This window comes from Talpa occidentalis, unplaced genomic scaffold (genome assembly GCF_014898055.3).
Source record: "Talpa occidentalis isolate TD23 unplaced genomic scaffold, MPIMG_talOcc4v2.1 talOcc4.12, whole genome shotgun sequence".
NCBI classification, from domain to species: Eukaryota; Metazoa; Chordata; class Mammalia; order Eulipotyphla; family Talpidae; genus Talpa; species Talpa occidentalis.
In genome coordinates, this window is record NW_023601212.1 from 86369165 (window position 1) to 86394651 (window position 25487).

General features: G+C 46.9%; 2 protein-coding genes across 2 annotated transcripts in view; one reads left to right on the forward strand and one right to left on the reverse strand.

The window, feature by feature from the left end:
* Positions 1-2: 2 nt before the first annotated feature.
* Positions 3-6455, reverse strand: MAPK3 (mitogen-activated protein kinase 3). The gene is given in 10 exon segments (XM_037507315.2): positions 3-614; positions 1410-1564; positions 1661-1770; positions 1937-2068; positions 2434-2548; positions 2816-2932; positions 3104-3293; positions 5088-5270; positions 6287-6413; positions 6416-6455. Coding segments are annotated over 9 exon segments (1137 nt in total). The 3' UTR covers positions 3-614; positions 1410-1441.
* A 278-nt stretch (positions 6456-6733) lies between these two features.
* The window catches only part of CORO1A (coronin 1A), a 47311-nt gene continuing 28557 nt past the window's right edge, over positions 6734-25487 (forward strand). The window contains exon 1 of the mRNA XM_054693755.1: positions 6734-7657. The gene's annotated coding sequence lies outside the window, so the exon portion shown is untranslated. The remainder of the gene's footprint in view (positions 7658-25487) is intronic.

The window sequence follows — 25487 nt, forward strand, 5'->3', positions numbered from 1 at the left end:
GTCCATATACACATCTATATTTATATATTAGATACAGGCACAGGGGTGGGTAGGGGCACTAGGGTCTCCATGTGCCCCCACCTCCACTTCTGTTCACACACACACAGAAGCAGCAGGGGGCGTTAAATGTGGCAGCTTTGGGGGGAAAGGGGTTTAGGCTGGGGCCCTGCTCCTCAGGGATACTAGCCCTTGAGACTTAGGATTGTTCCTTCAGGGGAAATGGGATGGGGCTTTAATGAGGTGAGTGGGGCAGGGCTTGCCCTGAGTCCTACTCAGTGTCCCCTGTCCTCCACCCCAACCCCTCGGTATGTCCTGGGGTAGCCAGAGCCTGTCCATTCCAGAACTACCAGAGACTGGGACAGCTGGGGTAGACAAAGGCAGAGCAGCAGAATGAAATTTGCTTTGGGGCCACCTGAGCCCCTCTCAGGTCCTGGTGGGGATGAGGGGAGCATTGGGGGGGATCCACGGCCTGCCTGAAGCAGGCAGCCGGGGCAAAGCAAAGGAAGGTGGCCAGGCCAGCCCTCTGCCTCAACCTGGGCTGCCGGGGTCCGGGCTGGGCACAGTTTCCATTTTCTTAACAGTCCAGCAGGAAAGGGGCAGGCAGGAGGTAGGGCCTAAACAAAAAAGGCAGGCGGGAAAGGAACGATTAGCACTCATGAGAAGACCTGCTAGGGCCCTGGCCTCTACTTCTCTCATTTCATTCCCCACAGGTGAGTGGAATATGGCTCAGTTTCCTTATCAATGAGGCTAATATTAATACCTCTCTCAGGGTACTGTGATAAGGATCAAATGAAATAACCCACAGCAACCTTTCAGAACAGTGCTTCTTGCTCTCTGTTTGCTCTCATTATTAGAATTGTTTCCAGGAAACTGAGGCACAGAGATAAGGGCGCGGTATCATGCAGCTCCTGTTGTCAGAGCTGGGGAGTGAGCCCAGGTATGTCAGCCTTCCGTTTATTAGACCACAACTGCCAGCGACAGGAGACTGGAGGAGGAAAGGTGAGCTGTGTGGGGGGTTAGGTCCAGCAAGGTCCCCCACAGGTGTGTGAACTGCTGTCCTGGGCACTAGGTGTGACAAAATTTGGCTTCTGAAACAGGCTGGGTACTACTATTCCTTCTGAAACAATTACTGCCCCACCTGCCTCTCTGCTTATATTGTTGTGAGTCAAAAACTGAGAGGGGCCCCCAGCGACCTCTGAGGGCCGGGAATGGCTACAGGGCTGGAAGATGCAGTAGGCTGACAGGTGGGAGACTGGGGTTGGGGGAAACAATGAGGGACATGAAGAACTAGTGGACCAGGTTTGTGGCCTGGCAGGCTCTGGCCCTTTTGTTGCCACCATACACAGGCATCATGGATGCACGACTGTATGAGATCCTGCTGGATATCCTGAGTGGTGGGGAGCACTCACCAGGCCCCAGGGAACAGAGGCATCCGCCCAGATCAGGGGGCCTCCAGTGCCCCAGGCTGGAAGGGGGCTGTTTCCTGGAAGATGAGCTCCTTCAGCTTCTCCTTGGGTTGATCATCCAGCTCCATGTCAAAGGTGAAGGGTTCCTCCGCCACCGGCTGAGATGGCAAAGAAGCAGGCTCAGGATAGGTACTGAGGGATGCCTACCCATCCAAGTACTCATTCCCTCGCCCAGCTTCTGGTGGCTGGCCCACCTCATCCGTTGGGTCATAGTACTGCTCCAGGTAGGGGTGAGCCAGTGCTTCTTCCACTGTGATCCGTTTGTTGGGGTTAAAGGTTAACATCCGATCCAGCAGGTCAAGGGCTAAGGAAGGGCAGGAGTCAGAGGTCAAAGGGAAGGCTAGAAGAGCTCCCAGAAGCCTGGCTTTGTTTCTCCATGCCTAGGGGCCTGTCTACTCAGGCACCTGCTGAGCCCACATTTCCTCCTCTGCAACCAGTTTTTATCCCACACCAGCCCCCATGTCTCTCACCTTTGGAGTCTGACTTGGGAAAAAGTTTGGCCCAGGCCACCTTAGTCTTGGAGGGCAGAGACTGTAGGTAGTTTCGGGCCTTCATGTTGATGATACAATTCAGGTCCTCCTGGGATGGGGAGCCCAGGATACCTGTGGGTAAGGCAAGTGATTTGGTGAGGGAATCTCCTCTCCCTCTGGGAACTGAAAGAGCCAAGAACAAGAGCCCCACCAACCTGTTCCAGCACCTAACTGTTATCTCCCAGCCAACACAATAGATGCAAAGAGTCTGGATTCAGGCAGCCTTAGGTTCAAATCCTGGCTCTAGCACTTCCTAAGTGTGGGCTGTTCTTTAATTTATTGAATGGGAATAGTACCTATACCTCCCTGAATACTGCTGTAGGGTCTCCACACATGGTGGGACCCTTGTCCTGATTCCCAGAATCTCAGACGCTGACTCTAATCTCACTGCAGATAAGCTAATCTCCCATCCATTTTTCTGGTCAGGCCCCCCTCACCCAGAATGTGGTTGAGCTGGTCCAGGTAGTGCTTGCCAGGGAAGATGGGCCGGTTGGAGAGCATCTCAGCCAGAATGCAGCCCACAGACCAGATGTCGATGGACTTGGTATAGCCCTGAAGAGAAGACAGTCATGGGCTCCTGGGGCAGCCTCGACAGGGCCCTGTTGTCTGGGTTGAGCCACCACCCCCAACCAAGATTCACCACACCAGCCAGGGAGGCAAGGGTGAAGGCCCAGAAAAGCCAGTGCTCAGCTTCTTTCTAGAGCCAGAGTGACAGCCTGGGGGTAGATTTCCTGTCTCATGGGGATCAATGCCTAGCTCAGAGGCAACTCTGGGGTTTTCTGGGATCTGATCCCTTCTCTTCAGGGATAGCCCCCCTACCTTGGAGTTAAGCATGATCTCTGGGGCCCGGTACCAGCGTGTGGCCACATATTCTGTCAGGAAGCCGGTGTGGTCATGCTCAGGATCAGCAATCCGGGCCAGGCCAAAATCACAGATCTGGAATCCAACCCAGGCTGCTAAGTTTGGTGCTCAAGGTCTCCAAGGCCCAAGCAACAATGCCTCTTCCCCTTTGCTTGTGATGCTGTCCTACCCAGGCCCCAAGGGAAAACCAGGCAGGGAGTGAACAAAAAACTAGGAAAGTGATAAAGGAGGATCCAAACCTCTGACCTTAAGGTCGCAGGTGGTGTTGATGAGCAGGTTGGAGGGCTTTAAATCCCGGTGCAGCACGTTGGCCGAGTGAATGTACTTGAGGCCCCGTAAGATCTGGTAGAGGAAGTAGCAGATGTGGTCATTGCTCAGCTGCTGGCTTTTGAGCAACTTGTACAGGTCTGTCTCCATCAGGTCCTGCACAATGTAGCTGAGTATGGCACCGTAGACCCCCCAGGTGGGGGTAGTAGGAGGCACTTGGTTAAGAAGAACACACTGGGGACTAGGCTTCATACACCCTCCAGCTGGCTTCCCTGGGACTCAACAGATCTGCCAATCCATACCATGAGCTGGGCAAGATCTGTAACAGACTTGAGGTTTCTGCTGCATCTCAGCTGGTGACCCTGAGCAAAGCTATGGCCACTCAGTCTCTGCACTGGGAAAGTGGGAGTAATAAACTATCGGAGGCAGAACTTGAACATTAAGAGCAGCAGTTCCGGAGTTAATTTGCTTATATTGGAAATTCCTGCTTCACTACTCATTGGTTTTATGATCTCCACCTGTCTCTGCCTCTATTTCTCATCTGTAAAGTTGAGGAAAGAATTGTTCTTTAGAAAGTGGTTGTGAAGATTAGAAGTGGTGATCCATGTAAAGCAGCCAGCCCCGTGCCTGGCATGTCATGAGGGTCAGCAACCATGAACTACTACTGCTATTATAAATGCCTGAGCCACATGACTGCTGAGAGGGTTAAATGAAATAATGTATGAACACCATCTGGCATGCAATAAATGTTTGCTTAAAAATAAATGCCTGCCTTATGGGAATGGTTCGTGTAAGACAAATGAGGAAAAACTCCCAACAGCATGCTCCTACTCAAGGAATGCTTGGCTATATCTCAGAAGATTGAGGAATAAATGTCCTTTTATATATTAATATAAAACAAAAATTTATTTACAAAGTAAATAAATAGATGTCAGATGGCTTGACTCTGAAAGACTAAGTCAGGACTGTCTTTTGAAATCAGTCTCAAATGGGCCTTCTGAGAACATCTGGACCAACCCTGCTGCTTTATAGATGAGGCGGCTCAGCAAAATGCAGTGACTTGCTTAAGGTCACACAGCAAGCTGGGAGTGAGCATGAAGGTTTCCTGCCCACAGAGTATGGTGGGGGCTGCAGACACTGCAGGATCTTACGTGGAGGGCTAGGACTGACTAGGGGTGGGTGGGGTGGAGAAGAGGTACTGGGTGTTACGAGCTGCTAACAGAGCCAGGCAGGAAGTGGACAACAAACTAGGAAAGTGATAAGGGGGGAAGGCAACAACGGCAAGGCAGTCGCACCCTGGGCAAGGTGCAAGTCCACAGGTGACAAGGGTGGGGCCCTGAGGGGGATGTCTAGAGAAAGGAGATAGATTTGAATCTTGGGGAGAGGCGCACTCAGCAACAAAAGTACTTGATTTTTAGACTTTCTAGGCTTCAGTTTCCTCATCTTTGAAATGGAACTGATGAGAACAGTTCACAGGGCAGTTGGGAGGTTGAATAAGAAATGTTAAAGCATTTGGCCTGCAATGCACCTGGCTCATGGTAGGCAAAAAGGAGCAGTTTTCTTCCTTTCTGCCTCCCTTTCAGTCTGAGGACCCAGAGAGGAGAAAGAATTATGGTTTGTTAAACAAGAACGGACTGTGGGCTGAGGCTGGTCACGTCACAGAATTGCAGATGTCAGAAGACAAAGCTCCCATAGAGACCAACTTGCCCAACCCCCACCCCACTGAGGTACAGTGTAGAGAACAGACTTGCCCAAGGCCACACTGCCTGGATACAGCAGGCCAGGATTCCTCTGAGGTCTCCCAGTCCTCTTACACTCTGGTCACCTTTCTGTGGGAAAGTTTCTTTTACTGGGTTTGTTATGGAGAAGGGTAAGAAAGAAGGAAAAAGAAAGCAAGCCAACGTCCTCCCAGCCCAGCTCTGAGGCTGTGCCTGGCCAGCCACCTGGCCCAGGTGAAGGATACACATCCCTCATGGCTTCCAGGGTGGGTGCCCGCAAAATGTCTCGGATGCCGATGACGTTCTCATGGCGGAAGCGCAGCAAGATCTGGATCTCCCGCAGAGTGCGCTGGCAGTAGGTCTGATGCTCAAAGGGGCTGATTTTCTTGATGGCCACTCGAGTCTTGCGCACGTGGTCGTAAGCTGAGCTGAGAAGGCCAGAGAGATGATGTTGGTGTGGCCTTACAAAAGGGGAGTCTAGGCCTAGCGGCCCCACCCAAGCCTTGGCAGAGAGGGGAGGGAGCAGGAGAGCACTCTGGCCAAGTCATAAACAATGCTGGTTCCTTCCTGCTGTGAAGGCCTGGGATCTCCAGGGAGAAAGCTGGGGACCAGCCAGGCGGCCCTTCAGTGACTTCACAAACAGAGGAAGAGACTGGCAGCTCACTGACTTCCCCTCTCCTCAACCCTTTCCATTCTATTTACTCTGACCCCTCATCCTCTGCTAACTAGGATGGCTCCCTTAGCCCAAGACAGGTCCAGGGGTGGGAGATAAACGGAGCAGGCACAGTGTAGCAAACACAGGGAGATGGAGGGTGTCAGTGGAGGGACTGGAGACAGGCGGAGGCAGGGGCAGGTGTGAGGGCCAGGTACCTGGGCAGCAGAACCGTTCCCAGAGTAAAGGCCCAGAGCCCACACTGGGGCTGGGAGAAGGCACCGACCCTTCCTGAAAGTTGTAGGGAGGCCCTCCTGGACCCCTCTGGCCCCAGGCCCAAAGTCCTGCCCCACCCTGAGCTCTGCTCTTCTCTCCTAAACTCCCTGGCAGGCCTCCCTGGGGGACCCCAAGTCGTCCTGTCCTCCAAGGAGGGTCCTTCACCCCCTCTTGCCTAAGGATAGTGCCTCCCCAGGAATATTTATTCCCTTTGCCCCACCCCCTGTGTATAAGGTTCCCAAGGTCCCCGCAGCTCCCCCACGTAAGCGCAGATGCCCCTCCCTCCCTCCCTCAGGAACGCTCCGTCGCGAGCCCGCCGGCGAGCCCCTCTCCCGCACAGGGCGCAGCGCCCCCTCCCCCAGGCAGCACCGGGCCCTCTCCCCGGACGTTCCCAGCCTCCCGGAGCCCCGTCTCCTCGGGCCCCGAGGCGCCACGGCCCGGCGAGCGCCCCGCGGCCCAGCCCCCGCGCCCGCGCCCCCTCCCCCGGGACGCCCCCTCCCCGGAACGCCCCCTCACCTGACCATGCCGTACGCGCCCTCGCCGATGTACTGCAGCTGCGTGTAGCGCGGGCCCACGTCGAACGGCTGCCCCTTCACTACCTCCACTTCCCCCGGGACCCCCCGGGCGACCCCATCGGCTCCCCGGGCTCCCCGCCCCCGCCCCCCTGAGCCGCCGCCGCCGCCATCTCCACTCCTCCCCTCCCGCCCGCCCGCCTCCCCCAGCGGCCCCGCCCGAGGCCCCGCCCCTTCCCGCCCGCCCGGTCACCCGCGGAGTCGCGCGCGCCAGGCCCCGCCCCCGCGCCGCCCCCGCGCCCGTCACGTGACGCCCGCGCGCGCCCGCTTTCCCGCCGCCGGAGCCGGGCCTGGCCGCGCCCGCCCCGCGCGGGGCCACCTGCAGGCCCGCGGGGCTGTCGTGACGTGGCCCAGCCCCTCCCAGCGCGGGCCGCCGGTGCACCGGCCGGCGACCTGACCCAGAGCCGCCCGGGGCTCCGGGGTGTGGACCGGGACAGCCGCCCCGGGCAGTAGCAGAACTTGGCGGGAAGCCTCCCCAGCCCCCTGGAGCGGGGCCAGCCCCGCGCTGGTCAGGACCGCGTCCGTGTTTGACGGGGGTCACGGGATGGCTTCCTCGTGCATGTGGCCTGCCCTTCACAGACGTGGGGACTGAAGCAGGAGCAGGGCAGGCGACGAGGAGTCGCTCATCTGAGAGCGGGAGAAGCCAGGGGGCCAGACTCCCAACTTTTGGACAGAATCTTGTGGGTGAGGGCCAGGGCCTGACCTCTGCCATCAGCCGCGCATTGCCCTTACCGTGGACCGATAACCCCCGCCTACCTGTGCTTGGGAAGATAGGGAAAGGCCAGTAAGTTGAATGCAAAGTCGACTGGGTTCAGGCCGCTCAACGGGATAATGTTTTTGTTATGGTTGGATTTTGCAAAACTGGAATCCTGTCAAGATGATCATCTCTTGACTTTGTAGTTTACTCTATAAAGCTAAGGGACCACTTCAGTTTCTTCCTATGACAATCCCACGATCTAGGTATCGTCTGATTTTTTAGCTGAATGGGCAGGGTCTATTTCTGCCTGTTCATTACTGTGGTTCCCTCCTCCCCACTCTGAGACAGGCAAACATTTTTGAGTGAATGAATCAAGTTTTAAAGATGAGGAGTCTTGAGAGTTGGGGAGTCTAACATGGCTAAGGTCACTGTAATGACAGAACTGAGACTCAACCACCTACCTTCTGACACAGAAGCAAGGCTCTTGCTAAAATTTGTCATAATCATAGAGGGTTAAAACTGAGGAAAGGGCCCTCTGAGACCATCCAGCCCATCCCCTGCACTTCACAGTGAAGGTGTGCCCTGGGAGCTTCACAAAAACACACCTCCTAGGCTTCAGTAAGTAATCACGTTGTTTTCTTCTCTCCAAGAAGCTGGGAGTAGGTCCTTATATGCATTACAGATCAAGAGACAAAATGGAATGGTAATTATGATTCAGAAATTGCTCATAATTAGATCTACAGCCAAGCACTCTAATTCAGATTAATGAGACTGTGTTGCTGATTCCCAACAGCCCACAAGTCAGAGAAGGTTCAAGAGGTGCTAATTAGATCAATGGTTATTTTAGTTATTGGATAAGTTACTGAATGGCACTGTGTGCAAAGCTCTGAGCTAGGCACTGTGGTTGACAATCACTATATGGTGTGAAATAGTTGCTAAGAGCCAGAGCTCTCTGGAGCCCAGGTTAGAACCCCATTTTTGCCACTTACTTGCTGTGTTACCCTAGGGAAGTTACCCACTGGCCTCTCTACTTGTGGAATTTCTGATCTGTTGAAGAGAAAAGTGCACATACTTAAGTCAATTTAATATGAGATAGATGGATGTAATAGATGGTGTGTGAGCTCAGTGGTGGGTCTGAGCTCACTCTGGATAAGCGAGGAGGGAATAATGGAGGAGGTGGCTGTATGTCATTGAAAAAGAAGTAGGGTTTTAGAAGCTCGGGGTAGAAGAAAGGCATCAAGAAGAAGGAGCAGCAGGAGCCAAGGCATAGAGGAAGGAGCATGAGTTGTCCAGTGTGGCTGCAGTACACAGGGTCAGGGAGTTCAGGCTGGAGGTTGGTTGGGACCAGATTGAGGAAGGCCTTGGATTCTGGCGTGGAGTTTGGATGCTACTCCCTAAGCAGTAAAAGTCTTTGAGGGACTTTTGCCAGATCATTTTGCAACTGCGGGAGAATGTAGTGACTCAGAGAAAACGCCATAGAGTTCAGCTTGGAGCCAAGTTTCCTGAGTGGGAGTGAGTTTCCTGGCTTACGAAAGGCTGGTGCATCCAGAGGAGTGCCTGCCACCTCAGGCTGTTCCTGAGTCTCATTTAAAGGCATGGGACTGAGATTCCCCTCTAGTGGCTGAGGTTGGTACTTCCTGGAAGATTGGACTGGGATTTCTAGTTTATTTCATGGATTCATTTTCAGCCAACACTGAACCTTTATTCTGCGCCAGACACTTTTATGTACATTACCTCCCAGCACCCCTGCAGCAGTCTTCTGAAGTAGGTACTATGAACATTTCACAGAACAAGTGCTAAAGCTTATTGAACTATGTTTTGGAGCTGGCTCTAGGCGTGATTCTTTCAGGTATTTCACTATCTCCCAGCTTACTGCATTGTTAGAATTTTTCTTATGTCTGCTATTTGGCTTAACTTTGTCTTCTGGATCTCCCCGGACTAAGTCTTAAATCAGTTCTTATCTGTGATGTCAAGGTTATAAGAGGAACTGGTAATTAGCCTAGGGAACACAAATGGGTGATGTTTGAAGAGCACAAATGAACAGGCCAGTTTTGGTGAACTTGATCAACAAGCCAGCACAAACCCGTAAGGCAGTAGATGGGCAGGGATAGGAATCAGAACACTTTTCACCATTTATTAAGATTTAGTTTTTATTTTTATTTTTTTAAAGATTTATTTATTTATGCATACAAGAACCAGGGTACAGGCCAGAAGTGCGGGGGGTGAGAGGACTCACCAGAGACAGAGTGGGGAACAGAACAGGCAGACTGACTGAAATACACCGCTGAGGGGAGCAGCGGGCGAGTCAGGAGAGTTCTGCTGTGCCATGTGGGTATCTCCCTGGCTGGGGAATCAAACTCATGCTGCAGTGGCTGTGGGTAGCTTCATAGGTTGTGTCTTAACCCCTTGCACCACCAGGGAGACCCACTGACCATTCTTAAAAACCAAAAAACCTCTTATAGTTTTCTTGAGACTCTTCCTTCGTGTGTTAGAGAATAGCTGTGCCCAAGTCTCTCTTTTCTGGTACAAATGTTGTTCAGCAGCTGATCCCTTTTCTGAAGTCTCTGTGGTCTGCTCTGCATGCTCCTCCATTCCTGCGACCCCCAACCTCTCTCTTCATCATCCTTCTTTCTCCACAGTATCTCCCTTAGTTACATTATCATGTTACTGTGGTGTCAGTTTTTCTCTTGACATAAATTTCTATCCTTAACTATCACCATTCTCCCTAGTTCCAGTTCCAAAATGTCAGTGTTTGTTGGACAGCTTCCTCTGGCGGCTTGCCCACAGAGAAGGTCCTGCATGTCTAGTGGAACTTGTCATTTTTCCGCCCCACAGCCTTTTCTAGACTCTATTTGCTTTGGTCCAGCACCACTCTTTGAATTGAACCCTGTTATTTTCTCACTTTTCCATTTCCGTCTATATCTACAGAGAGACTGTCATTTTATTTTATTTTATTTTTTAAAGATTTATTTATGCATGCAAGAGCTGGGGGACAGGCCAGAGGTGCGGGGGCGGGGAGTGAGAAGATTCACCAAGGACAGAGTGGGGAACAGAACAGGCAGATTGACCCAAGTACACTGCTGAGGGGAGCAGCAGGTGAGTCAGGAGAGGTCTGCTGCGCCATGTGGGTTGCTCCCTGGCCAGCCAGGGATCGAACTTGTGCTGCAGAGGCTGCAGACAGCTTCATAGGTTGCGTCTTAACCCCTTGAGCCACCAGGGAGGCACCTATCTGTCATTTTATTATCATAGTCTTTCTCCAAGCTGTCCCCTCTGCCATCGATCAAATCCTCATTTCACATTTTTTTAATTTCTTTTAAATAATTTAAGAACTTAGAAAAAGTTGCAAAAATAGTTCAAAGAATTTCTGTGTACCCTTCATCAACACCGCCTATATGTTAACATTTTAAATAAAGAGTATAATTATGAAAATCAAACCATTACCATTAATAGAGTTTATCTGGAGAGTTTTTTTCAGATTTTGCTAATTGTCCCACTAGTCTCCATTTTCTAGTTCAGCATTCAATTGGGACCACATCTTGCATTTATTTGTTATGACTCCTTAATTTCCTTTCATCTGGGAAGTTCCTTAGTCTGGGTCTGGCTAATGTTTCCTTGTGATTCTTTCACTTTGCCTTTAGTGTTGTATTGTACTAGCACTATTGTAATAAACTAGTCTCTTTTCCTTCAACCTTCTTCCTCCTCAGCAGGGATCTTTCAGTACAAGTAGGCAAAGGCCCAGCGCAAACTTTTATTTTATTTTATTTTTTTAATTATAAATTTTATTTTTATAGTCCCCATACAATTGCGACCCCCTTATTTTGACCCCAATCCCTCCCCTCCCCGCCTCCCACCCCCCCTAGAGTGTCTCTGGTTCATAGTTGTTTGTTGATTTTGATTTTTACTTTCTTATAGTTATTCTTTTTCCTGGTCCCTTATTTAAGTTTTCTAGATTCCTGCTAGGAGTGAGACCATCCGGTATTTTTCTTTTTCTTTCTGGCTCATTTCCCTGAGCATGATCCCTTCCAGCGCCATCCATGTTGCTGCAAATGGCATGTGTTTATCTTTTTTGAATGCTGAGTAATATTCCATGGTGTATATGTACCACCTCTTCTTGATCCAGTCATCTATTTTTGGGCATTTGAGTTGTTTCCAAAGCTTAGCTATTGTAAATAGTGCTGCTATAAACATAGGGGTGCAGGTGCTCTTTGGAATTGATGTTTCTGTGTCCTTTGGGTAAATACCTAGGAGTGGAATTGCTGGATCCTATGGAAGCTCTATGTTTAGTAGGCCCAGAAATCTCCACACAGCTCTCCATAGTGGTTGGACCAGTTTGCACTCCCACCAACAGTGCAGGAGAGTTCCTTTTTTAACCTCGCCAACATTTGTTGTTGCTAGTTTTTTTAATATGTGCCATTCTCACTGGTGTAAGATGGTATCTCATGGTAGTTTTGATTTGCTTTTCCCTGATTACAAGTGATGTTGAACATTTTTTCATATGCCTGTTGGCCATTCAGCGCAAACTGTTTTATTTTTTATTATTATTATTATTTATATATATATATATTTTTAAAGATATTTATTTATTTATTTATTTATTTATTTATTTATGCAAGCACTGGATACAGTCAGAAGCGTGGGAGGGTGAGAGAATTCACCAGAGCCAGAGCGGGGAGCAGAGCAGGCAGAGGGACCGAAGTACACTGCTGAGGGGAGCAGCGGGCGGCAGGAGAGGTCTGCGAGCCATGCGGGACTCTCCTCCGGTGGCCGGGGAGCAGCCGGGGAATTGAACCGGCACCACAGAGGCCGCGGGCAGCTTCGCAACCCAGCGCTCAACCGCTGCGCCACCGGGGAGGCCCCAGCGCAAACTGTTTTAAATAAGAAAGGGAAGTTATTGGTTTACTTACTGAAAAGTGTAAAATATTAACAAGGATGTAAAATAATGGTATTTCATTAATAATAAAAAAAACTTACCGGGAAGTTCAGAGATAGATGTTAAGGCACAGTTGACTCACGGAACTCCAACAGTGGCATGAGGACTGGCTCTGTCTCTGTGCTCTTCTTTCTTTTGAATGGGCTCCATTCTCAGGTGGTTCCTTTTGGAGGCAAGATCTCTGCTTCGTGTCTAATTTTTTCTAGTAACTCCACCAGGGGAACAACCCTCTCTCTCATTCTCCTTGCCACCTCCCACCTAAAACCCCAGATTTGATTCACATTGATTATTGGTCCTGTTGGAGCCTGTGCAAATCCCTGAACCAATCAATCAATATGGAATCGAGGGTTTAGTGGTTTCTACTTGCATGATATAAACTGGGCTGGGGGAGAGATGCTTTTCCAAGGAAAGTTGGGTTGCTAACCCTTGAAAATGTAGAGCAGGCAAAACAGCAGTGTCCATCACAGTATTCCTGCTTAGAAATTTTTTTTTTTTTTAATAGAGGCATGTTTTTATTTATTTATTTGTTTGTTTGTTTTGTTTATACATGCACTGGGTACAGTCAGAAGTGCGGGAGGGTGAGAGAATTCACCAGAGCCAGAGCGGGGAGCAGAGCAGGCAGAAGGACCGAAGTACACTGCTGAGGGGAGCAGCGGGCGCCAGGAGAGGTCTGCGCGCCATGTGGGACCCTCCTCAGGTGGCCGGGGAGCAGACGGGGATCGAACCGGCGCCGCAGAGGTCGCCGGCAGCTTCATAACCCAGCGCTCAACCGCTGCGCCACCGGGGAGGCCCCCTGCTTAGAAATTTTTAACGCTTCCCACTATCGATGAAATGATAGTGGCCAGTGCTGGGGACCTACTTACTTGGATCGAAACTTTTCAGACTCATTTTTTAGACGCACCTTTTGTTCTCGGCAAACTGAATTTCTTAATTTCATACCATACGCATGTCTGCTTCTGGACCTTTGCTCTTGCTATTTCTGTAATTTAGGGTGTTCCCTGTGTGGGATGAGTTATTCAATAAAAGAAATCATTTTCCATCTCCAGGATTAGCTCAAATATCACCCTTTTATGAGGTGGTTCCTGCTATCCTCCAGCTGGCAGTGCTATATCTGTACCTCTTATGTCTCAGAGTAAATGTCAGGTTTGTTTTGTATTCATTTATGTACTTCTCTTGCCCTCTCTAATAGATTGTAAAATTTCTTTTTTTTTTTTTTTTTTTTATAGAGGCATGCTTTATTTATTTATTTGTTTGTTTGTTTGTTTGTTTTGTTTATACATGCACTGGGTACAGTCAGAAGCGCGGGAGGGTGAGAGAATTCACCAGAGCCAGAGCGGGGAGCAGAGCAGGCAGAAGGACCGAAGTACACTGCTGAGGGGAGCAGCGGGCGGCAGGAGAGGTCTGCGCGCCATGTGGGACCCTCCTCCAGTGGCCGGGGAGCAGCCGGGGATCGAACCAGCGCCACAGAGGCTGCGGGCAGCTTCGCAACCCAGTGCTCAACCGCTGCGCCACCGGGGAGGCCCTGTAAAATTTCTTGAAGGCCATGCTGGTGTCTTTACATTTAAACCAGTGTCACATAGAGTTTTGCACTCAATATTTGCTGAATGAGTGCACTGAATTTTTATGACATGGTCTTCACACCCTTTATCGAGTGGGTTGTGCTTTTCTGGGTGGGCTCAGGGTTGACTGTGTTCCTGTTAAAATGTAGCATCCAGAATAGAATACCATTTCTTCTTGTAGTTTAACCAGTGGAGGTATAGTAGGAGCGTTCGTCCCTTGTATTAACCCCATGTTTTATTTACTTCCACACAGAGCCTTTCCCTGAACACCAGCCTGAAATATATGCTGGGGCCTCCCTGGTGGCACAGGCGGTTGAGCACAGTGCTATAAAGCTGTCCGTAGCCTCTGCAGCGCAGGTTTGATCCCAGACGGCCGGGGGAGATAGCCACATGGTGCAGTGGATGGAACCCATCGTCCGCTGCTCCCCTTAGCAGTGTATTTCAGTCAGTCTGCCTGTTCTGTTCCCTGCTTTGTCTCTGGTGACTCCTCTCACCTTCCCGCTCATCTGGCCTGTACCTTGGTTCTTGAATGCATGAATAAATAAATCTTAAAAAAATATATAAGCTGTTCATAGGCCTCCCTTATGGTGGTGTTTTCTTTCAGGAAACTTATCACAATCGGTCATTATAGATTCATTTGTGAGGTGATGATAAAGGTGGGGCTGCAATATGCCTTCTTTTTCTGTGTCTGTGAATTTGCTTCTCAGAGGTGTAGAGAAGTCATGTATACTCCTATCAACTGCAGAATTTTGGATTATATTATTTCACAAACATTTTTGGTCTGCCTAGGTGTCAGGTAGGCAATAGCTAAATTGGAGGGGGAACCCAAGTACCTCCCAACTGCTAGATATGAAGGGTGGTGTATGCATGATGTCATTTGATTTTCACACTAACCTAGTGTCAGGCAAATGTGCTAACCACTACACTATGGAAACCACACTAACCTGTGAAATAGATGTCATTCTGTTTCACACACTGGGGAGCTAGAATAGGAAAGTTGGTGACTTGCTTCAGATCACATGCTTCATAAGTGTCATTCCTAGCTATTGTGAAAAGTGCTGCAGTAAACATGCTAAGTATATAGTTTGAGTTGATGGTTTCACATTTAGGATAGATGCCCAGGAATGGGATTCTGAGCCTTCTGGTATTTCCAGTTTTAGTCTTTTCAGGTAAATGAAGATCATGTTCTAAAATGGCTGTACTAGTCCCTCCAACAGTGTAATAGAGTCCTCTTTCTCTGCATCTTCTCTAGCACTTGTTGGAGGTCTTTTTAATATGTGCTATTCTCATGGTGTGAGATAAAATCTCACTGTGGTTCTGACCTGCATTTCCCTCACTAGAAGCAATGATGAAGACCTTTCCACGTGTCTGTTGGCCTTCTGGGTATCCTCTTTGGTGAATTGTCTGGTCATATCTGCTGAACAATTATTAATTGGGCTGTTTGTTTTTTTTAATTACTGAATTGTGTAACTTGGATTACCTTTGGTCATCCTGACTATATTGTTTACTAGTATGTATTAGTTTTTGTTGTTAAGGCAGGTCTGCTACCAACAAATTCAACAAATTTGAGAGAGAGAGAGTGTGTGTGTGTGTGTGTGTGTAGAAGAGCTGGGGTGTAGGCCAGAGGTGTGGGGGATGAGCGGATTCACCAGAGACAGAGCAGAAAACAGAAGAGGAGGATTTACTGAAATACACTGCTGAGGTGAACAGTGGCTGGGACAGGAGAGGTCTGCTGCACCATATGTAGGTCAGCTCCCTGGTTGGGGATTGAACTCATGTCACAGTGGCTGATGATAGCTTGATAACGCTGAGAATTTAACCCTTGTTCCACCAGGGAGGCCCTCTCACCTTCAATTTTGAAAGGTAGTTTTGCTGGATATGAAGTCTCTTGGCTTATGGGCCTCCTGTGTGGCACAAGGGGTTAGTTCTCAGCACTGTGAAACTATCTGAAGCCACTGCAGCATGAGTTCGATTCCAGCCCAGGGATCTGACCCACATAGCTCAGCAGACCTCTCCTACTGCTCCCCTCAGCATTGTATTTCAGTGGATCTGCCTATTCTGCTTCCCACTCTGTCTCTGGTGAATCCTCTCACCACCCCCACCTCCCCCACCTCCCCCACCTCTGGCTTACACCCCAGCTCCTGTATGCGTAAATAAATCTTTAAAAAAAATTCTTGGTTGACAGTTTTTTAATCTCACTGCAGTTGATCCTTGTTATTTTACAAATTCTGTATTCATGAACTTGCTTACTCACTAAAGTGTATCCATAACCCCAACATGAGTATTCATGGTGTTTTCATGTTTATGTGTAGACATTTGTAGAGCAGAAATATTTAGATCTGCTTGTTCCCACCTAAGATTCAACAATGTGATGATCTGCTTTGTTGTTTCAGCTCTTATATGGTAAACAGTATCCCTGTCCTGGTTTTTGTTTTGTGTGTGTGTGTGTGTGTGTGTGTACATGCACGTGCATGCGTGCCCGCGCCATGGATTTACATTTTGTGCTTTTGCTATTTAAAATGGCACCCGGGCCTCCCCGGTGGCGCAGCGGTTGAGCGCTGGGTTGCGAAGCTGCCCGCGGCCTCTGTGGCGCCGGTTTGATCCCTGGCTGCTCCCCGGCCACCGGAGGAGGGTCCCACATGGCGTGCAGACCTCTCCTGCCGCCCGCTGCTCCCCTCAGCAGTGTACTTCGGTCCTTCTGCCTGCTCTGCTCCCCGCTCTGGCTCTGGTGAATTCTCTCACCCTCCCGCGCTTCTGACTGTACCCAGTGCATGTATAAACAAAACAAACAAACAAACCAGCAAACAAATAAATAAAGCATGCCTCTATAAAAAAAAAAAAAAAAATAAAATGGCACCCAAACATAGTTCAGAAATGCTATCTAGTGTTCCTAAGTGTAAGAAGACCTTTTTCCTTAAGGAGAAGATACATGTGCTAGATAAGCTTCATTCAGACATGAGTTACAGTGCCACCGGCTATGAGTTCAAGGTTAATAAATAATACATATTAAGCAAGATGTCTTTAAACATACATAAAATAAGGTTATATATTGATTGCTTAACAAAAATGTTGTGACCAGAGACTGGCAGCAATTTAACCGTTTTCCTCCTAGGGCCAGTGTTTGCAGGACTAGACTATGACGACCACGAGCAGTGAAACTCAACTGTGCTGTGAATATGTCATCCCATTGCCTTCTGACCTCCATTGTTTTGGATAAGAAAACAGCCGTTGATCTTACTATAGCTCACTTGCATGTGGTCAATCTTTTTTCTCTTGTAGCTTCCAAGATTTTCTCATTGTCTTTCAGTACTTTTACTATGATGTGTCTGGGTACAGACCTCTTTGATTTATCCTACTTGGAGTTCATTGAGCTTCTTGAATGTATAAATTAATTTTTTCCAATTAATTTGGGAATTCTTTAGCCAAGTTTTCTTCAAGCATTTGTTGTTGTTCCTTTCTCATCTCTCTGGTGCCTGTTGCTCATATTTTGGGGTGTTTAAAAGTGTTCCACATTTCTCTGAGGCTCTGTTCTTTTGATGTCATAACACACCCACACCCACACACACCCACACCTCTCTTTCTCGCTCTCTCTCACTCCTCTCTCTCTCTCTCTCTCGCTCTCTCTCTCTCTCTCTCTCTCTTTCTCTCTCACATACACACACACATCTACCTACTACAAGTTTGGTGGTTCTTTCTTCTGGCAATTCAACAATTCTGTTGAGTTTCCTATTGAATCTTTCCTCTTGGTTAATTCACTTTCCAGTTTCTAATTGGTTGCTTTTAAAAATAATTTCTCTTTAATGATATTCTCTATTTAGTGAGACATTGTCACTATACCCCCACCTTATTTCTTTCTGTTTTTTTCTTTACATATATTTATAATGACAACACTGAAGTCTTTGTTAAATCTGACATCTGGTTCCTCTCACAAGCAGTTTCTACATTTTTGCTTATGCATGGGCACATTTTCCTGTTTCTTTGCATGTCTCATAATTTTTGTTAAAAGCTAGACATTTTAGAAAATATATTGTAGAAACTCTGGATTCTGATTTCCCTTCTTCCTTCTGGGGATTGTTATATGGTTGTTTATATATTTTGTGACTTGAGGAGGCTATTTTAGTTAAGTCTATTTCCCTCTCAGTGTGCAATCTTTTGGTGTGGCTTTGGAGGACACAGCCTTGGGTATGTGCATAGTCATCTTGGGATGGCTGGTTGTAGCAAGTTCTCTTAGACTGTTTCTTTCCCTGATTTGTTAACTTCTCTGCTTCAGTTGCTATTACCCAGGACCTGTTAGGCTCCACGAATGATTGACTGATTGCTCTCTTGTATTTGACAATGCCCTGGGGCATACTTTGCTCAGCACTCTGATCCAATTAAATTTGGGCAGGAGTGGGTTCATGGTAGTTAAGAGTCCTACAAACACTGCCTAACACTCATATTTAAAGTTTTTTCTGACACCAGAGGGGCCCTTCATCACCATCTCTTTCTCTGGTTCTTTCTGGTGAAATAAGTGGTCTATGGTTTAGCCTGGTGGTTTTTAAGAGGAGTTATATTTTGGGGGTTATTGTTATTTTATTTTTTCAGAGTACTTTTAGGTTGAACTTTCCCGCAGTTTCAAATAGTCATTTCCTTTGGAGAGTCCTTGAGTCTCTTCTTGACTGCCTCTCCCCTGGGCAAAATCTCTGAACCACTAATCTAGGTTGTGGGTGGAACAGAAGCTTCTGGTTACAGTGGTTTACCTTTTCCAGCATGGGATCTTTGTTTTTTTTGTTTTTGTTTTTGTATTTTATTTTATTATTTTTTTTTTTAAAAGAAGTTCCATCTTTTTTTTTTTTTTTAAGATTTATTATTTATTTATACAAGCACTGGGTACAGTCAGAAGTGCGGGAGGGTGAGAGAATTCACCAGAGCCAGAGTGGGGAGCAGAGCAGGCAGAAGGACCAAAGTACACTGCTGAGGGGAGCAGCGGGCGGCAGGAGAGGTCTGCGCGCCATGTGGGACCCTCCTCCGGTGGCCGGGGAGCAGCTGGGGATTGAACCGCCGCTGCAGAGGCTGCAGGCAGCTTTGCAACCCAGAGCTCAACTGCTGCGCCACCGGGGAGGCCCTGTTTTTGTATTTTAATGAGCAAGCTGGGATGAGGAAAATTGGGGACAAGTATTCTTAGATTGTGACACCTGGGATAGAACCTCCATCCTGTGAATAGGGGTTGGGTGGAAAAGGGAGTCCCCAATCTCTTAGCTACACGCACCAGAAATTTAGCTTCTCCAACTTGGAGTTAAAGGGAAAGAGAAATACTGACTCCCTACCCCTCCTGGTGAGATATGGTAAGGCTTGGTTGGGAGTTGAGGGGAGAGAGAGCCTTCTCTTCTGGGCCACACCAACAGATACTTTCAAACTGTGCTGGGAGGGAGGAAGGAGAAGGTAGAGAATTGGTTGTGACTCAAATGTCACAGAGGCTCCCTATTATTACCAAGTTTCATGTATTTTTTTTTACTAAGTGTTTCTTAATTGACTATGTACATTAGGACAATTTCCAGAGACTTTAGGTATTTTTATTTTTAAATAATTGTCACCAGCTTTATTTGTTTTCCTGATGCGTAGGTATGTGTAACTTCTCACACTGCCATCTCAGAGCTCTGATCTTCCCCAACTTTTCCTTTTAAGATTTTTGGTTGGGGGGCCTCCCTGGTGCCGCAAGGGGTTAAGCACCACACTAGGAAGCAATCCACAGCCTCTGCAGCACCAGTTTGATCCCCGGCCAGCCAGGGAGCAACCCACATGGTGAGGCAGACCTCTCCTGGCTCGTCTACTGCTCCCCTCAGGAGTGTACTTCAGTATATCTGCCTGTTCTGTTCTCCATTCTGTCTCTGGTGAATCCTCTCACCCCCTGCATCTCGGCCTGTACCCCAGCTCTTGTATGCATTAGTAAATACATCTTAAAAAAAAAGATTTCTGGTTAATTCATTGCTTGCCCTAATAGCTGTCCTTTACCTAAGGCAGCTACAAAGTTAGGGCACTTGCTTGTTAGTGCTTTTAGCAAATGACCCATGGAGAGACTTTCTCTCATTGCCCAAAGCCCTGAATGAAGTCAAATTCAGATAGCTTTGTAAGTGGGGTTCTTCCAAGAAAAACAACAATTATGACAGTATGTTTGGGGATGAGACTTTGAAAGCACTTCAGCTCCATTCTTTTCCCTCTAGTGGGTTCCATTTTGCACCTGGCAATTTTGGCAACGTGGGCTGTTATTTTTCTTTTTAAAGATTTACCTTTGGGTCTCCCTGGTGGCACAGGTGGTTGAGCACCACACTGTGAAACTGTCCACAGCCTCTGCAGTGTGGGTTTGATCCTGGCTGGCCAACGAGAATCCCACATGACGAAGCAAACCTTTCCTGTCTCACCCACTGCTCCCCTCAGCAGTGTATTTCGTCAGTCTGCCTGTGTGTTCCCCACTCTGTCTCTGGTGATTCCTCTCACCTCCCATGCATCTGGCCTGTACCCCAGTTCTTGTATAAAAATAAATAAAATCTTAAAAAAAAAAGATTTACCTTTATTTATGCATAGAAGAACTGGGGTATAGGCCAGAAGTGCGGGGGGGCGGGTGAAGGGGGGGAGGGGGTATGTGAGAGGATTCACCAGAGACAGAGTGGGGAGCAGAACAGGCAGATCTACTGAAATACACTGCTGAGGGGAGCAGCAGGCGAGCCAGAAGAGGTCTGCTGCGCTATGTGGGTTAGCTCCCAGGTGGGGGGGGAGGGGCGGGATGAATTCAGGCGTCAGCGGTGATAGTGCTGAGACTTAACACCTACGCCACCAGGGAGACTCCTGGACTGTTGTTTTTCAAAGCTGTAACAGAACTGTAGAGTTGGGAACAGGATGATGGTGAAGTAAAATGTCTTAAACCTCACTGTTCTTACCAAGATTCAGCCATCTTTTTTTTTTTTTTTTTTTTTTTTAAAGATTTATTTATTTATTTATACATGCACTGGGTACAGTCAGAAGCACGGGAGGGTGAGAGAATTCACTAGAGCCAGAGCGGGGAGCAGAGCAGGCAGAATGACGAAGTACACTGCTGAGGGGAGCAGCGGGCGGCAGGGGAGGTCTGCGCGCCATGTGGGACCCTCGCGTGGTGGCCGGGGATCGAACTGACGCTGCAGAGGCTGCGGGCAGCTTCGCAACCCAGCGCTCAACCGCTGCGCCACCAGGGGAGGCCCTCAGCCATCTATTTTGAATAAACATTTTCTGAGTTGCTACAAACCTGTGGTTACATTACAGTTTTTAAAAAGTGGATCCTGACTACTTTTGGGGGGGGTTTCATTGCTTTTTTGTATGAGTGAATTTTTATAGGTCCTTCCTTCCTCGGCCATTTTTGCTGGCATCACCAAAATCAACACTTAATTAATATTAACATTCAAATTTCTGTAGACCCATCAAATTGCTGTACTTGTGCTTAGTCTCCTTATATGATTTGCAAGGATGTCCTAAAAGACTGTTTCTTCCTTGAAGGCAAGGCAGAAATCAAGTAGTCGTCATCTAACAGTGTTGTAATCCTATTTTGACACAGTGGAAAAGGGAAATGACATTTATTTAGTATGAGTAGTTCTCACCACTCCTGGAGCTTGGGCCTCGCACATTATCTGAAGACTAGACTCAAGAACCTTGCCACATCAACTAATGCCAAAGGCACTGGTGAACAATTTCATAAATTACTTCTTAAAATTCATTGACAGTCAGAACAATATTTGTCTATTCCCAGACCTTCTTCTGTTTTCCAGAATTTCTCACAGTTCATCTATAATGGATCCAATACCAGACCTACAGTTTCTTTCAGCATCTTGGGGGATGGAATGGATCTAAATGTAGAATCTTGAACATTTAAATCAAGTTAGTGTTCTCCAATTTAGTCTTCACATCTTTGGGGTGTCAATTTTGTCCTAATTTCTAAAATCTTATGCCACTTTAATCTTGAGCCTCAATGTCTTTATAGAAGACAAACCAAATGTAAGTTGTGAGGTTCCGTTTTTCCTTGGTCATCTGTTGATATTACACCATCACCCCAAGCTGTGGGCCCATTTCTTCCTTCTTCTTCTTCCTCCAAATATAGCTATGCAAGCCCTTCTTGTTGTCTGTGGCATGTTTCACAACCTCAGTTCACTCTGCATTACAGCCATCCTCACCCTGTTCTTACAGCGCTATGTAAGTCTTCTGCCTGTATCCTTGGCAAGATGGCTCCGCTTCAGTCCTTTATCGTAGGATTTCCTGTGCAGCAGCTTTAGTGTCTTTCAGGGCCCCTCCCATTTGCTTCTTCAGAAGGGTGAAAAAGGGATGAAAGAGTGACTAATTTGGGTTTGTTTGGTTTTTTTTTTTTTTTTTTGCTATTTCTGAAATGATCATTAAAATTATATATATTTGCTTAGTATTGGATTGGAACATACAGAAAAAATGTTTTGTATATGCAATGAGATAATCTAGCATCCAATGATTAATTTATGCCTAATCGGTTTGGCATTCAGTGACTAATTTGGCATTGTTATAAGCATTGTCTTGTTCACCTTGAGTCCATTAATATACAATTACCTACTGCTTTTATTCTTAGTTTTTGTTCCCTTTATCTACTAGTATGTAACAAACCATCCCAATATTTAGTGGCATAAAACAACTTTTTTTTTTTTTTTCAGTGCTCATTGGTTCTGTGGGTCAGGAATTTGGAAAGGCATCGCCTGAAAACCTATGCTGGGATGCATGATGTCTGAGCCTTAGCTGGAGGTGATTCTAACAGCTGGGGCTATGATGTCTGCTTCCAAGCCTGTTGCCTTCTTCCTACTAGCATGATGATGCCAGGGCAGCTAGAGTTCTTGCTTTCTTGCTTGCTTTTCTCTCTCTCTCTCTCTTTCTTTCTCTCTCTCTTTCTCTCTCTTTCTTTCTTTCTCACTTTCTTTCTCTCTCTCTCTCTCTCTCTCTCTTTCTTTCTTTCCTTCCTTGCCTGCCTTCCCCCCGCCCCTTTCTCTTTCTTTCTTTCTTCCTGGTGATAGTTTCTTTCTTTATTTTTTAAAAAGATTTGTTCATTTATGCATACAAGAACTAGGTACAGGCCAGAGGTACAGGGGGTGAGAGGATTCACCAGAGACAGAGTGGGGAGCAGAACAGGCAGACTGACTGAAATACCCTGCTGAGGGGAGCAGTGAGCAAGACAGGAGAGGTCTGCTGCACCTTGTGGGTCAGCTCCCTGGCCAGCTGGGGACCCAACTCGTGCAATGCTATAGTGGCTGTGGATATCTTCATAGTGCTGCAACTTAACCCCTTGCACCACCAGGGAGGCCCCCCCTTTTTTAAATAATCGTTTCTTTAATTATCATTTATTTTGCATAGAAGAACTGGGGTGTAGGCCAGAAGTCCAGGGTGTGAGAGGATTCACTATAGACAGAGTGGGGAGCAGAACAGGTGGAAATACACTGCTAAGGGCAGCAACGGGTGAGACAGGAGAGATCTGCTGCACCATTTGTGGGTTAGCTCCCCGGCTGGGATCAAACTCAGACCATAGCGGTGATAGTGCTGAGACTTAAGCCCTAGGCCACCAGAGAAGTACTGGGGCAGTTAGATTTTTACCTAGGAGTTCCAGACTCTAGGAATCAGTGAGCCAGGTGAAAACTACATGACTTTTAATGACTCATCCTTGGAAGTCAAGTCATTTCCCTCACACTATATTTATTGAAACAGTCACAGCCAGCTCAGGTTAAGGGGAGGGGACACAGACCCACCTCTTCTTGGGAGGCCTGTCAAAGAATTTATGATTCAGAAGAACTGTTCAGCCAACCCACAGGCTTGTAAGTGCAGTAAAGTACTCATTATTTGAAGCCAATAAAGAAGAATTTATGACCATATTTTACAACTACCTTAGTTTTACTAATAATTATTTATAAAGGTAAAAGTATGCATCCCTCACTAGAAGTTAGCCAGTGACCAGAAATATTTATTTTCAACCAATTTCTTCTTCAGATCATTTAAAACTTATCTTCACATAGATAAGTTTCCTATAAAAATATTGATATATGGAAGTGGGTAGATTGGTCTCATCCTATTTAGTATTACTTATTTTCCAGAGTTACATATACACATGTTTAGTAATTCTATGAGGCTTATGAAAAACTGGGGTTTCCCCATCACTCATTTCTTATTCCCCAGAGGCAACTACATTCAACCTGTTTAGCTAATTCTTTTGTATTATTTATATATGAACAGTATCTTCATGTTGCTACTTCTTGATTTTTAGGCATTATCGGTTATCATTCTGGAAGCTGAGACTTTAACTCTTTGTTTTCACACACTTCCTGTCATCATTTCCACCCATGTTACTGTATCACATTCAGTTTTGGTTACATGGATATTTAGGGCTTACCTGGCTCTAACTATGTAAATGCTATGTAGTTACTAGGATTACTTTCCTTTCCTATACTTTTTATCACCTCCCACCCCTCACTGAGTTATTTATTGAGATATAGTTGACAAGTAACATAACTGTCAGGTGTACACATAATGCTGTTGCATATATTGTTGCATATATTGCAAAATGATCACCATAAGTTGAGTTAACATTCATCATCCTGTTGCAATTTTTTTTCGTGTGATGAGAAAATTTAACATTGAGTCTTTCAGTAACTTTCACATACACCATGCAGTATTATTAACTGTAGCCACCAGGCTTTGCTTGACATCCCCAGGATTCATTCATTTTATCTGAAAGTTTGTATCTGTTGATCCCCTTCACCCATTTTGCCTACCCTTTGGCTCTGGCAACCACCAGTCTGTCCTCTATCTATGAGCTCATTTCAGAGTCCATATAAAAGTGAGATTGTGTGGTATTTGACTTTCTCACACTTATTTCACTTCATAATGCCTTTAGGGATCACCTATATTTCACAAATGGTAAGATTTTCTGTTTTTATGATTGAATAGTATTCTTATTATTAAATGTTATACATAATTATATAATATGTAATGAAGTGTTTGGATACATATATGTACATATATATGACATCTTATTCTTTCATTCATTGGCATACACTGATGTATACCAATGTATTCTTTCATTCATTGGTATTCATTGATGTCGTGGCTGTCATAAATAATGCTGCAGGGAACATGGGGGTGCAGATGTATTTTCAAGTTAGTGTTTTCCCTTTCCTTCAGATAAATACCCAGATGTGAGATTGCTGGGCTTTTCATTTTTGAGCAAGCTTCAATCATACCATCTTCCATAGTGGCTGTAGTGATTGACATTCCCAGCAGCAGTGCACAGAGTTCCCTTTTCTCCACATCCTCACCAACACTTGTTATATCTTGTCATAACAAGACATAATTGCCAGTTGACAATGGCATTGGTAATGGCAATTCTAGCAGGTGTGAGGTAATAGATCATTGTGGTTTTGATTTGCATTTCTCTGGTAATTTGTGGTATTGAATGCCTTTTCATGTTCTTTTTGGCCATCTGTATGTCTTTTTTTTTTTTTTAAAGATTTATTTATTTTTATACAAGAGCTGGGGTAAAGGCCAGAGGCGCGGGAGGGTGAGAGGATTCACCAGAGACAGAGCAGGGAGCAGAACAGGCAGACAACTGAAATACACTGCTGAGGGGAGCAGCGGGCATGACAGGAGAGGTCTGCGTGCCAAGTGGGATTCTCCCCGGCTGGCCGGGATCAAACTGGCACTGCAGAGGCTGTGGACAGCTTCACAGCGCTGCACTCAACCCACTGAGCCACTGGGGAGGCCCTCTGTCCCATTTTTGAATTGTTTGTTTTCTGCTACTCAGTTGTTTGAGTTTGGTTTTATTTTCCTTCTTAAAATACCTGTCTGTAATCTTCTGACCTTCTTCTCCAGGCCTGCTGCGGCACTGTCTCCTTGAGAGCGCCTTCCCTCCTGCTGGGGACATCCTTCATGTCTTTCTTGAGTTGGATCTCCAGTTCCC